The sequence below is a fragment of the Orbicella franksi genome, chromosome 3, assembly GCF_964199315.1.
Source record: "Orbicella franksi chromosome 3, jaOrbFran1.1, whole genome shotgun sequence".
In the NCBI taxonomy this organism is placed as follows: Eukaryota; Metazoa; Cnidaria; class Anthozoa; order Scleractinia; family Merulinidae; genus Orbicella; species Orbicella franksi.
In genome coordinates this window covers 31,229,138-31,242,332 of record NC_138147.1, presented here as the reverse complement: position 1 = coordinate 31,242,332, position 13,195 = coordinate 31,229,138, and the positions used below count along the sequence as shown (strand labels likewise).

Sequence of the window (13,195 nt, the reverse complement as noted above, 5' to 3'; positions counted from 1 at the left end):
GGTAATTTCGATGTACACTGTTTTTCTTTTTTTTTTATAAGAATATAGTTTTTCTGGCTGCGAGGCTGAATATCCTTATTTTTCTACCGATTTTAGACTGAAAATATTCTTATGGATATGCTTAGATTATAGGGTATGGCATTTCTGTTTTCGAATGTATTTGGTGTCTTGATGGTGTTAAAGTAATTTTGGAGCCAGCCTGCAGATATTAAAGCCTGATGTCACGTACATAACGTCTTGCAGAAATGTGTTAATGCTGTTTTCGTTGCTTTTTGGCTAGTTTTGCCGTTTAGAGAAAGGAAGAATTTTATTTTTATTTACAATTTTTTAACACACAAAATTTTCTTTTCAAAGTCTCAACCTCGGGTTTATTCTTCAAACATTGTTAAACTTTCCCAAATTTCAGCCTCGATATTCTTATAAAACATTTCCTTTTAAAGTGGCTCAAAACAGTAATATTTACGAGAGAAGCCTGGGCTCCAACGGGCAGTTCAGCGCGAAGCACCACGCGATCACCTGAGCGGTCGCTAGATTTAAAGTTTGCAAAACTCACAACAAACAAAGCGGCGCAAAAGCTATTCCGTAAAACTTTGTTTCCGCTAAGTTTAGTGAGCTGCTTGTGATATCGCTTATTTTTACCCTCGAAAACACCCATCCTTCAGGCATTTTCAAAGGTAAAAACATTCTTTTAAACCGCTGTGCTGGAACGTAAACGAATCTTGTGATGTTGATGTTGCGATCGATCGCGCCGGCTATCAATCTAAAAACAGCAGGAAAAGACTACTCTTCAGGTTTTCTTCGTTCTTTTACCGTGCCAGTCTCACCTTCGGGTATTTATGGTTCTCTTCTTCTACCGCTTATGCTGCTTATGACAACAGCGAAAAAGAAAACACTATTCGCGGGTATTCGCGTTTATTCGCGTGGAATTGGGGGCTTTACTGAGCAGCGGACCGCCTTCACGCGTGCGCAAAGTGCGATCTTGTAAAGTCGAGATTTTAATTTACGCGTAGAACGAGCGTGAAAAATTCCATATCCACGAAGCTAATATCTCAAAAACTGATTCGGTGACCCTACTTTTTTAATGCATGAAAATATTCAACGGCAAAAGCGGAATGCATGTGTGAAATTGCAAAAAAAAAAACTGTAGAATGGAATTTCTCCAACTTGGAAATTTCCATTTTTCTTAATTTAAGTAAAATCCACACCGCAGAATCTTTTATAATTTTGCATGTTTCCTCCTCTGTGTGTAATAAAAAGATTTTTACAAAAAAATATGGGGTCACCGGCTTAGTTTTTAAGATAGATGGATATCGATGGTAAAAAGTGGGTCAAGTTTGTTGCTATGCAACAGGAAAGTGCAACCTAAATTTATGACTTAAACACAATGAAAGGGACAGTGGAGAGTTACCTTAAAACAATAACACAGCAATTCAAAACAGTACAGCTCCAAGCCTGAAAAATCGCACCTAGTTCGATAAGTCTAAAAAAAAAAATGAAAACTGTTTTGAGCCACCTTAGAAAAGAAAGAGTGAATCAAACTTCTGACATGGCGTCAAGACTTCGCTCAGAAACAGAGCCGTTCTGTCCGTTACAGACGTTTGAGTGACAAAGTCAAGTTTACGTTATATTTATATGCAGCTTTACGCGCATGATCAGCCCCAGCCTGAAGTGTCAGCCGTTTTTCGTGCTTAAGGATGTTAGCGCTAAGTGTTTCTGCGCATCCTTACTGCGCACGCAAATTCACATGCCACGACATGCATCGAGCGCGCGCTAAGTAATAAAATGGACAATGATAGGGCAGATGGTCATTACTATATAGCTTCGCCTGGATGTAACGATCTTGGACGTTCGGTGACCCTATTTTTCTTTTAATGGATCATTTTTTCTACTGATTTTCTACGGTTAGCAAAAAAAAAATGAAGAAAATCTGAATTTTTTGCAAAATGCGCCATCGAATTCCGTTCTTTTTAGCTCTTAGTTTGTCTGTGCGGCGATTTTAAAGGCCTCTTTTTTAATGCAATTTTATTTACAGGACAACCACTTACACTACTTACAGTACTAATATTATATTTACATGCACATATACTTACGTAAATGCCTCTTGAAGGGTTAAGTTTTGTGAAAACGTTGGCAAAATTTAGAATTATTTACGCAACAGATCCACTTCTACAAGATATGACTAAGATCGTTGGCCTCCTTTGACCCTTCTTCGATATTTTTAACAATAAACCCCTGTAGACCATGCTGAATTACGTGCGCCAATTTTTAAAAATCAGGGTAGTTCTCCACACGTTTTATCTCTGAAACGAAGTTGGTGACTCCTAATTTCCTTTGCATTTCTAACACAAGTAAATGTTTATCTAACTATCCACTGGAAACCTTTCGCGCGAACGTCCTTAACCCCCGAGGGGCCCAAGAAGAGAAAGCTGGCCCCCTCGGGAGTTAGGCGCTAGAAGACGGCTAGTCTGTGAACAGGCTCTCTTGTCGAGGATGCGGCGAAGAGAAAGCCGGAAGAAAAAAGATAGGACCACCCCGCCCCCCCCCCCCTCTTGACCAATTCACTTTCAGCCAATTTCTTCTCAGCCCTTCGAGCTGCCTGAGCCCGCCGTTCACAGGCGAGAATACGGCCGCATGACACTTGAGACTGCTAGCAGTCGAAGGGGCCAAGGCCATATTATCAGTGAAGGTGGCTTTAAAGAATTACTTCATATGAATTGTACCCATAGCATTTCATCCATAACGTGGCGAAGCGGTTTTTTCATTGATTAAACCCGATGTAAATTACGGATATATAGCATAGCAGTATGGAAGAGAGAGTTTACCCTAAGAGTTTACCCCAAGTAAATATTTCATAACTGGCAAATGTATTTCTTCCCGTCAAAAACACTGGAAAACGATGAAGCCAAGCCTCCCTGAAATCGCTTTACTCATGAGTAACACGACCTAAACCTCTACAGCAACATAGAAAAAAAAGGTACACAAACGAAGCCAGGGACAGCATTTTTGGTGTATTTCTTTTCCGTAATAAAAAATTGCGCTGAAATGTGAAATTCGAACCGATTGAGCCATTTTTGTGTCACTTAAGCGACGCAACAGTAGCTAACAGTAATAAGTTTTGTCGATACAAATTCTAATCACGCGAACCACGTTCTGTTTTCCTTTTGTTGAAGAAAATACAACTTACATCGTTTATTTAAGCAATGGACCACAAGTTTTTATGGTTTATATGCTGATAAACCACGCGGGATGTTGGAAGAACACGAGAACAATTTGTAAACCTCGAGCCGCAGGCGAGTGATTTACGAAGTCTTCGAGTGTTCCTCCAACATCCCAAGTGGTTTATCAGCCTATAAATCATAAAAACTTGTGGTCTATTGCTTTTATATAATAATTCAGAAGACACGCGAAATTTTCCATGAGTTTACTGACACAACAATCCATAGCTGATTGACCAATCAGATGGCGCGCATTCATTTAATTATTATATAAAATGCAAAATTGAATGGTAGCATTTCCTTTTGGATTTATTTCCACGCGGATAGCCTTTCAAAGCTGATGCATTAGTACGTCGATCAAATTATGCCGCGTTAATGCCTTTAGGCTCGTTGTTAGATCATAAACTTGAAAGGGGACACCTCATATTCCTTAGATACCAAGGCTAATTAGGCGTATAAACAAGCAATGACATGACATGATGTATCAAGCTAAAGAGGCGCTAAGAAATAATGCAAAACGCAACAGTAAGAGAACACATAGGGAAAGGGTGACACCGTCAAACATTCATTAAGTTATCCTAGTTCGAAATGTTACCAGAAAGAAAGTACCGCTCATATATCATCACCAAAGCTAATAACGTACTCCAGGCGTTGTCAATCGATAAAAATCGATATCGGAAACCAATCGATTCAATGGATATCAATGGATATCAATTGATATCTGCAATCGATAACAATCAAACTCACAGAAAACAAAAATTATCGATCTTTATCGATTGACGAAAATCGTTAACAATCGATAACTCCTGTCTTACCGTTTAACCATACATCAATTTTTCCGGACTATTCAAAGAGGCCTTTGTTGTTGTGTAAAATAATACCTGGAACAACAAAACTTCATTGACTCCGAACTAAGGATTCAAAGTCCAGGTGGAGTGATCTCTCCTCCAGGTCTTCCGGGGTTCTAAAGCAGACTCTTGGCATGTCCCATTCATCTTAGTCTCCTGCGCAGCTGTTTTTTGGGAGCGTTGCGTTACATTCCAAAACTGGATGCACAGGAACCTAACCCGCGCAGTCGACCGCATCCTGAATATCTTGACTGGTAATTTCCCCTAAATGATTCTGTTCTTTTTATTTTGTTGATGACTATAAAAGGTATGCAGGTTATAAATATAAAATAACCCAATAAAACCATTACAGACAAATTTTGTGAGTCATTTTATCAGTGTAACTTGTAAAAGGACAAAAATAATTTCCGATAACAATCGATAACAGTCTATAAAAATCGATGAATCAATCGCTACAGATTACTATCGGCAATCGATAACAATCGAACTCACAACATTTTTCTTCATCGACTTTCATCGATTGCTATCGGCAATCGATATCAACTGATCTTTGATTAATATCGATTTTTATCGATTGATATTGACTATCGGTTTATCGATTGAATACACCTGGAGTACTGGACGTGTGACCAAGTAATAAAATCCTTGTGCTGCGGGTTCTCGTTTTCCTTCCTATTTTAAGCGTAAAACCAGGAAGTGCAAGTTAATTATCAACTTCCTTTTAGAAAACGAAAACTACTGTTTGAACCAATATAGATTCCATATAAAAAACGTTACATTTCCCACGCTAACCGCATTACGTTATGCGTAATTATTATCACACTCATAACGCAATTTGCGCCACTCACTCAGGTTTCAAAAGGTCGAGTGCATGTGGTTATTCTGGCCTTGTCAAAACGCTTAATTAAGGACAACCCCTCTCGCGTGGCTTTGTCTCTTGGCACTCGCATCAGGTTTTTCCTTGGTCATATCAAGTTTAGCGTCGTCTGGCGTCGTCTCAAAGGTCGTTCGCGGTCTGTCCTCGTTCTCTTTTGCAGTAACTTCGCAACTGTTGGACTACGCTAACAACATTTAGTCCTTAGCGTTTCAAGAATCGACCAAGAGGAACATGAGAACACAGCTGACCTCTAATCTTCTATTTTGTGATTACTACGCTTTTGATCCGTTCCCTGTTTCTAAGCATTCGAAATCGTTATGTCGTCAATGCTCAGTTAACCATGTCAACATTCTCAAGCATATCAACAAGTCACTTGGAGCTGATTTCTCTTTCAACGATCATTTCTCACGCAGCGGAAGCCTCGAAAAATTCGTCGTATCATGGTTGACTTCTGTTTGAGTCACTCATCCAGTGACTGTTGATATTCTTTGAATGTTTTTCACCATTTTGATTGGTCTAATCAGTTGCACATTTGCGTACATGCCCTTTTTGTAGTTGACTGTTTCTCTTTTCTTTTGATTTCTAATTTAGTACCTTATACCTTAGCTGACTGTCAGTCCAACAGCGCTTATCTCCAAGATGTCTCTTTCACTGCGTCAGGTGCGGTCCTTAGGGTATTTAGGACCATAACTATTCAATTCAAACAGCGCGTGCTAGAAATTTCTTTACCTTTCACTTCTCATTCCGTCTTGTGTCCTGTCACAGCACTCAAGAATTATTTTTGCACCGTGCCTCAACTTGCTAGCTCGCCTTTATTTGTTGTTAATCACGGCGGGTCGCCTAAACCTATTCTCGCGCACATTTAAATCAGTTTTTCAAATCATGCATTTCCTCGGTAGGGCTCAAGCCAGATAATTTTTCATCTCGCAGTTTTCGTCAGGGTTCTACTTGCAGGGGGACTGCAGCAGCGATGCGTATTTAGTTTACCTTAAATCACTGACCAAGAAGAGACATGACATTTTGTATGCCATTTCCGCTCGTCTTTCCCATTCTGTCATTTTCTTCTATTTTTCCATTTTCTTTCTCTTTTTTGTCCTTATCCCCCTAATGGGTTTGGGTTTCTATTCATTGCCTTGGTTTTCGTATTAAATTGTATTTTTGCCCCAAACTCGTTCTTCTCTTCTGTGTCTATTAATTTGGTTGTTTTGGCCCTGTCAAAACGCTAAATTAGAGACACCCTCCTCGGGTGGCTTTGTCTCTTGGCACTCCCATCAGGTTTCTCCTTGGTCATATCAAGCTTAGCGTCGTCTGAAAGGTCATTCGCGGTCTATCCTCACTAGTTTTACCCCCCCCTTCCCTCGCTGGTTTCCATTCATTGCCTTGGTTTTTTTGTGTCTACTAATTCATAATGAATTTCTATTGTTCAGACGTTCTGTTCCTTGAAAGTGAGAGAAATAATCTAATACAAGTTAACCCTTCTCCGTTTCTCTGTTGCATTAGCCCTTTCTTACTCCCCAGACGTATTTTAAATTTAACCTACTCACTCGGCGAGGAAAACATTGGTCAAATCGTGCAGAGGATTACAAAATGCCCAACATATAACAGGAAGCGAAGGAGCGAAAGAAGGATTAAGTGGATCCCCCATCCATGCTTAAAACTTTAAATATTATATTCCAAGTGCTTGGGTAACCCTCTTGCTTTGGTACCCTTAGCAACAGGGTTACTAAAAAGGGCCTGATATGTAATGAGATTCGACAGGGCAGAAATTCGACGTTTGAATCGATGTCGCATTTCAGTAGAACGCGCGGCAGATATGCGGCAGCCGATTCAGACGAAATCCGTTTCACTGAATTCAGTCGACACGGCAGAAATGGGACGGTATGAACCGAGCTTGAGAAATTAGAATTTCAGGGTTTCCTCGGCGGTTTTAATCGTTTGTGAACATAAGAAAGATAATAAGATATTGTGTATCATAACCTCTATCAGCTATCGTAGAACAAAGCGTGTTTTGTGTGAAGGTACGCCGTATAACTGTGGTTGAACTGAAGTCAAAATTTCGAATTTTAAAACATTCAACGTTTGGTTTACGTTTCTCTCCCTTGTACCCTGCGAGACAGAGATTCCCGTCTATTTCTGCTAGGTGAGAAACTCTGCCCGTAACCGCCTGATTTCGTGCATCTAACTGGGTGAAGTCTGTCTCTGTTGCGAAATGCAACAAGAGTGAAAGGGCCTTAACTACTGCATGAGAAATTTAAAACTTCCCTGAAGTTCCCTACTTTTTCTCATCCTCATTTACTATAATCTAGCCTCAGAGGTTTGAGAATTGTCGTCTCTATCGACTTCGCAGATAACTCGTCTAACTCAAAAGGAATCCGGCGAGCTTTCAAGCGGCAAGAGAACGCTCATCGCGATTCTGCTATGATACCCTGGCCCCAAAGGTTTTTCTTGATTTTTCTTCGCATGAGAGAACTGCGAGGAGCCGCGAAGCGGCGAATACGAAACGCGCCGTTCGCCGCTTCGCGAAAAGAAGAAAAATCAAGAAAAACCTCTGGGACCAGGGTACTAGTATGACCAGTTAGTTAATCGATTTTCCTTGCGTTGAAAACGAAGAACAAAACCAGGATCAAAAACCCTCTGAGAACACTGGATTTGACTTTCCAGCCCATATGCCTTCACTCAGTTTTGCCTCCCTCTTTTTCCGCATAAGTGAACTGCACATTGGATTCAAATGTTCATGATAACCGTGTGCGAACAGGCACTCTATTTACCGATCATTTACGAAATAAATTAATTATTCGTGCAGTCTAGGCTAAAAAGAGTTTGTCTGTGAGCTGGATACCAATCCCGTTTAGTTTGTCTGACATTCATGCGACAGAGAACAGTAGTGTACGCCATACTCACTGTTTGGAAAGATTCAGGAGCAATCGAGCAAAGTAACAACGCCACAGAGATCCGTCTGCAATCAACAAGGAAACAAGAAGATCTGTTAGATCTTATAACCGCGCTTTTAAAATTTAACTGTTCGCTTAGCACTACCGTCGGAACGCAGTGCACATTCCAAAGCAGTCATTGATGATTCTTTTCTTACTGTAGACATCACATCACTTGATCAACACAAACTGTATTATTGCACCATCAGTGGTAGCCGTTGACAAATCTCCGATGACTTAATGGTCTTAATCTAGAACTTTCTTCGGGATATGTATGGGCATGAACGATATCAACGACACAATAATAACACTATTAACAACAGCTTTCTTTCTTAAAAGTCATGATTAAATTTAATTGGTGTTTTCCACGAGTAAAGGGCTAGCAAAGTAGTCACACAAGTCATAAAAAAACCCTATCCCGACCGATGTATCGATTTTGGTCACTCCAGTGACCACAGATTGAAAACGTGACAGAAAATTGGCGTTACTTTTGATTCTCACCAAATTTGTCGTATCCCCCCCCCTCGGGAGAATTTTGTTAAGTTAGCTAATTTAGTATGCAAGCCACCGTAATGGCGGTCGCCGCCGGCGAAATGTTTATTTGCTCAAAATTGGGGCAAAATCTTTCGGAGATGGAAATCAGGACATTTGTAAGGATACAGAAAGTAATTTGGGACCGGTTGCTGGCTTCTAAGGCTGAATTTATCCAGAAGTAAGCTGTATTTTCGTTTTCGTGTCGAAAGCCACGCGATGAAATATTATCGGCTTGTTCTGCTGTCTTGTTCTGTTTTTTCTCTTTGTCGTTTTTGTAGCCCGCCGAGGCCAGTCTTTCGTCTAAATCAGTTGAAAAAGGTTCGAAAAAGATGTTCCCATTCAAGTTTAAACTCTCAGGCGATAATTGTGGAGTTTTTTGGCCGAAACGTCGGCTTTGTTATGTTGGTGTTTTTCGGTTGCTATGGGCGACCGTTGCTTCCTTTGTTAGGACAAGTCTGGGAAGTGAAGTCACAAAAAAATTCTAATTAATTCTGGTTTTGTTCGATTTCGCTGAAATTTTAACACGATAAAGCTGGATTGTTAAGGAATAGATTTACCGCCTGCCGATGTGTGGTAGCTATTAACGCTGAAGTGTTATATCGCTTCGAAGTCAGGGTTTTGAAGAGATTTTTTTGCAACATGTGGGTTCGGCGTGATTTTGTAATCTGAGGTTTCGGTTGACCCCGAAGGAAAAAAATATCCGGAAAAGGTCATTTCATCGACGATTCAAACAAATATAAATATGTATATGTTCCGAGCTAAATTTCTGGTGAAAAAATATAATTTTTGACGAGCGCTGGGTTTTTAATTTATTCCCGCGAAAGATGAGATTTATTGTTTCAACAGCTTTTGGCGAGTAAACATCACAGGTTGCGTGACTCAAAATTTGGCCGAGTGGAAGCTTGGGTCTGCTCGCACCGAAGTCGAAAAAAAAAAACCACGGGTAAACCATGAACCGCGCTCGGCCCATGGCCGCGCGGTTAAAAAAAACCACGGGTAAACCATGAACCGCGCTCGGCCCATGGCCGCGCGGTTAAAAAACCACGGGTAAACCATGAACCGCGCTCGGCCCATGGCCGCGCGGTTAATAAGGAACTCGAAAATGAAAACTTGATCACTCCCACATAGCTCGTGTTAATCACATGACGACGAGTCTATTTTGAAAATTATTATTGATATGCGCTGACCCGTTAACCAAGGTCTGAAAAGGTCGGTGGTGAGTGATTTATCGCACTTGGTTTTAAATTTCCAACACGTTTCGTAGGTTTTTCGCGCGGTGTTATCTAACTGCAGGGGCGTAAGTGAGTTACAAGCTAACAGGCCTCACGCGATATACAGCTTGAACGAAACAAGAATATTGAAGACCAAAGTCAATTACAAATATCACAGCGTCGAGTAATAATTCTACATTTATATTATATTCTTTTTTTGCATAACCTTTTCTCGCCATCGAGTCCCATAAACAAAACTGCAGCAAATGCTTGCGTGATTTAGTTTGCGTGATGTCATGAAGTGAAAACATACGTCACGCGAATCACTTGCGTGCCACTTGCAAGCGATCAAAACTCCTTTTGTCCTGCTTCGTGTCACTTGCTTCAGAGCGCAGGGGTGGTGGGGGGCGGGGGGTAACTCCCATATGAAAAGGTCGGGGATGCTTGTCGGAAAATTTGAATTAAACCTCGAGCTCAAGCTTTATCTGATCCCTAAAAGATGTCAATTAAAATAGAAAACGCTCGATTACCAGGGCTGTTCGGAGGAAAAAAGCCCTCGCTAGTATTGACCGGCGGAAATCGAGCCTAAAAGCGGAAATAACAGCGTTTTTATTATCATTATTTCTTAGACTACACCTTAATACGACCTTGGAAAGCTAAAAGTAGTGGCTTTTCGTCATGGACACCTTGAGGACGGAGCCTACTAAATATAAAGGTTTTTACGCCAGGTTAGGACCACGCGGATAAGTAGATCTTTGCAAGGGCTATAGAAATCCACAAAGAAAAACGGGGGTAGCTACGCATTTTTTCGAGATAATTAGCCTTGAATCTTAACAAAAATGCTGACATCAGCATTTTTCTGAAAAAAGAAGGAAAGGATATTTCTTTACAGATTTCCTTGGAAATCGCCTTTACATACAGAAAAGCAAACACATTTATAAAGATCTTAAAACTACATGGTAAATGGTAACATAAAAATTAAACCATTTTTGGTATGTTTTTCATAACAAAATCGTTGCAACAGCGCTTTTAGTGTCTCTCATATCAAGTTTAGCGTCGTCTGAAAGGTCATTTGCGGTCTATCCGCACTAGTTTTATCCTCCCTACCCTCGCTGGTTTCCATTCATTGCCTTGGTTTTTTTGTATCTCGGTGAATTTCTATTGTTCAGGCGTTCTGTTCCTTAAAACTCAGAGAAATAATCTAGTACAAGTTTTTCTTTCTCCGTTTCTCTGTTGCATTAGCCCTTTCTTACTCTCCAGACGTATTTTGAATTTAACCTACTCACTCGGCGAGGAAAACAACATTGGTCAGACCGTGCACAGCATTTACAAAATGCCTAACATATAGCAGGAAGCGAAGGAGCGGAAGAAGGATCAAGTGAATCTCCCAACCACGCTTAAAACTTAAAGTGCATGGGTAAGCCTCTTGTTTGGTTACCCCTAATAACAGGGTTACTAAACAGCGCCTGATATGTAACTGATGAGATTCGACAGGTCAGAAATTCGACGTTTCAATCGGCGTCGCAATTCAGTAGAACGTGCGGCAGAAATGCGGCAGCCGATTCAGACGACGAATTTCCATCGAACTGAATTCGTTTCACGTAATTCAGTCGACACGGCAGAAATGCGACGGTATGAACCGAGCTTTAGAAATAAGAATTTCTGGGTTTCCTCGGCGATGTTAATCGTTTGTGAACATAAGAAAGATAACAAGATGTTGTGTATCATGACCTCTATCAGCTATCATAGAACAAAGCGTGTTTTGTGTGAAGGTATAACAATAGTTGAACTGAAGTCAACTGAAGTCAACTGAAGTGAAAATTTTGAATTTTAAAGCATTCAATGTTTAGGTTATGTTTCTCTCTCCTTGTACCCTCCGAGACAGAGATTCCGCTCCCCAGGAAGAGGGAGTGACGGGGGGCGTCTCCAGGCAAAACACTGGTCGAGTCATCACTGCCAGTGTGACGTCACGTTTCGCTTGGATTAAATTCAAAATGGCGCCCAAATTTGAACTCGAAGAGGTTGTCAAGAATGAGGAATTTTCTTCAGATATTGCCACCCATTTACTTCGGTTTGCTCATTTTTGTGGCTTTAAGTGTTATTTAAAAGCTTTATTTTGTATTTTTTGTCAGCCAAAACTTTCAAAAGTTAGATAATTTGAACGAAACCTTTCTGTCGTGAAGCAAATTTGTGGAACTAAACTATCAGCCGTTTGACCTTTCGAGGGCCAGTGCAAAGCGAAGCAAAGATGTTTTGACACAAGAATACGAGGTTCGACAGAGGGTATACTGGGCTTCGTATTAGTGGAATTCCAGTTCTTCAGCGCTTGTGGTTCGTCACATCAATCCGTTCAAAGTTCAAAGAGTGGCTGTGTGAAAGGAACAGTTGTGTACCTAAGTTTTCACCTTTGTCGTACTACAGTTTACATTTTAGAGCAATGCCCGCAATTTGGGTAATATTTACAGCGTGATTAGTAGTTCTGATACTATTTTATTCGTGAGAATAGAAGTCTTTTCTGACAATGGTACATACCTGTACAAAATACCTACAATGCAATCCTCTCAGTTGCCATATCATACTTAAGACTCACTTGAAAAACAGGGCTAGTTCCTGGCCTTTGGCCAAAGTGTGTCTAGCTTTTCCCTGATCTCTACTTTGGAACTGACTATTTTAAATATTGAACCAGTAGGAGTGGAACACTGTTAATCCTAAATGTGCTGGAAGTATAACTTCCTTAGACCATATTGTTATCAAATCCAGTTCAATATTTTTACAGGAGCCATCGCATGGGTGGCAGCCAGTGAGGAATAACATGGCATGGTACAAAAGGAAATTCCTCTTTGATTGCCACCCAAAGACGATGGTTTCTGTCAGACACATAAGCTTGGCCACATTTTTACATGAGATAATCAGTGGATCTTGGACACCATTCTTTAAAATAAAGCGCCTGACCTGCTCCAGGTGATCATTTTCATTTCCAGATTTTGGTGTTAACATTCTGTCAGATTCTCTGTACTCCCATAACTCTGTTGTTTTAACCATTGATAATCATGTGATAAGTAAAAAAAAATATCAGACATGTATATAAAATTTTGTGTGCATCAGTTGCTTTTCATTCTCAGTGGATTCATCAAGTTTTTGAAAACATAGATCAGGATTGCCTAATAGTTGAAAGTTTTCATCAGTCATCTTTGCTATCACTGGAGGAGATTATGTTTTGCAGAGCATTAATCATTTCTTTAAATGATTTAACTTTTGATTCTTTATCAAGAGCATCTGAATCATCTGTTCATGTGGTTATGTCTGCTTGTCTTGGTGGATTACGCATTGATTTCTTTGCTTTTTGTTTTTTCGTCAGATGTCGTTCTGGTGTATATCCATGCTTCACTGGCGTTAGATCAAATGATTTTTTGCTTTCTGATTCAGTTATATCTTTTTGTGTTTTCACCAAGTTTATCACTGAGTCATGTACTAAAGTTACACGAACAAAATCAGTTAGTCGTTGTTGAATCAGAGGGGACGTCTCCTTGTTAGGAGCCTCTGTGTAATTGTCAATACTACTGTCAAATACAAAGGTTAT

At 40.3% G+C, this 13,195-nt stretch overlaps 2 protein-coding genes and 1 long non-coding RNA gene across 6 annotated transcripts in view; 2 read left to right on the top strand and 1 right to left on the bottom strand.

The window, feature by feature from the left end:
• LOC145481996 (uncharacterized) overlaps nucleotides 1–13,195 on the top strand; it is a 102,054-nt gene that overhangs the window by 82,521 nt on the left and 6,338 nt on the right. The gene's annotated exons all lie outside the window — the stretch shown is intronic.
• LOC145481960 (uncharacterized) overlaps nucleotides 21–13,195 on the bottom strand; it is a 40,898-nt gene continuing 27,723 nt past the window's right edge. The window contains exons 21-23 of the mRNA XM_081460539.1: nucleotides 7,842–7,896; nucleotides 1,425–1,480; nucleotides 21–1,362 (exon numbers count right to left, since the gene is read on the bottom strand). Coding sequence (XP_081316665.1) covers nucleotides 1,295–1,362; nucleotides 1,425–1,480; nucleotides 7,842–7,896 — 179 coding nt within the window. The 3' untranslated portion in view covers nucleotides 21–1,294. The remainder of the gene's footprint in view (nucleotides 1,363–1,424; nucleotides 1,481–7,841; nucleotides 7,897–13,195) is intronic.
• On the top strand, nucleotides 10,165–12,004 carry LOC145482010 (uncharacterized). 2 transcript variants are annotated; one of them, XR_014048711.1, is made up of 3 exons: nucleotides 11,254–11,387; nucleotides 11,497–11,636; nucleotides 11,748–12,004. It is a non-coding gene; the product is annotated as an uncharacterized LOC145482010 (long non-coding RNA). The 2 variants fall into 2 exon arrangements; XR_014048712.1 differs by lacking the exons at nucleotides 11,254–11,387; nucleotides 11,497–11,636 and adding an exon at nucleotides 10,165–11,032.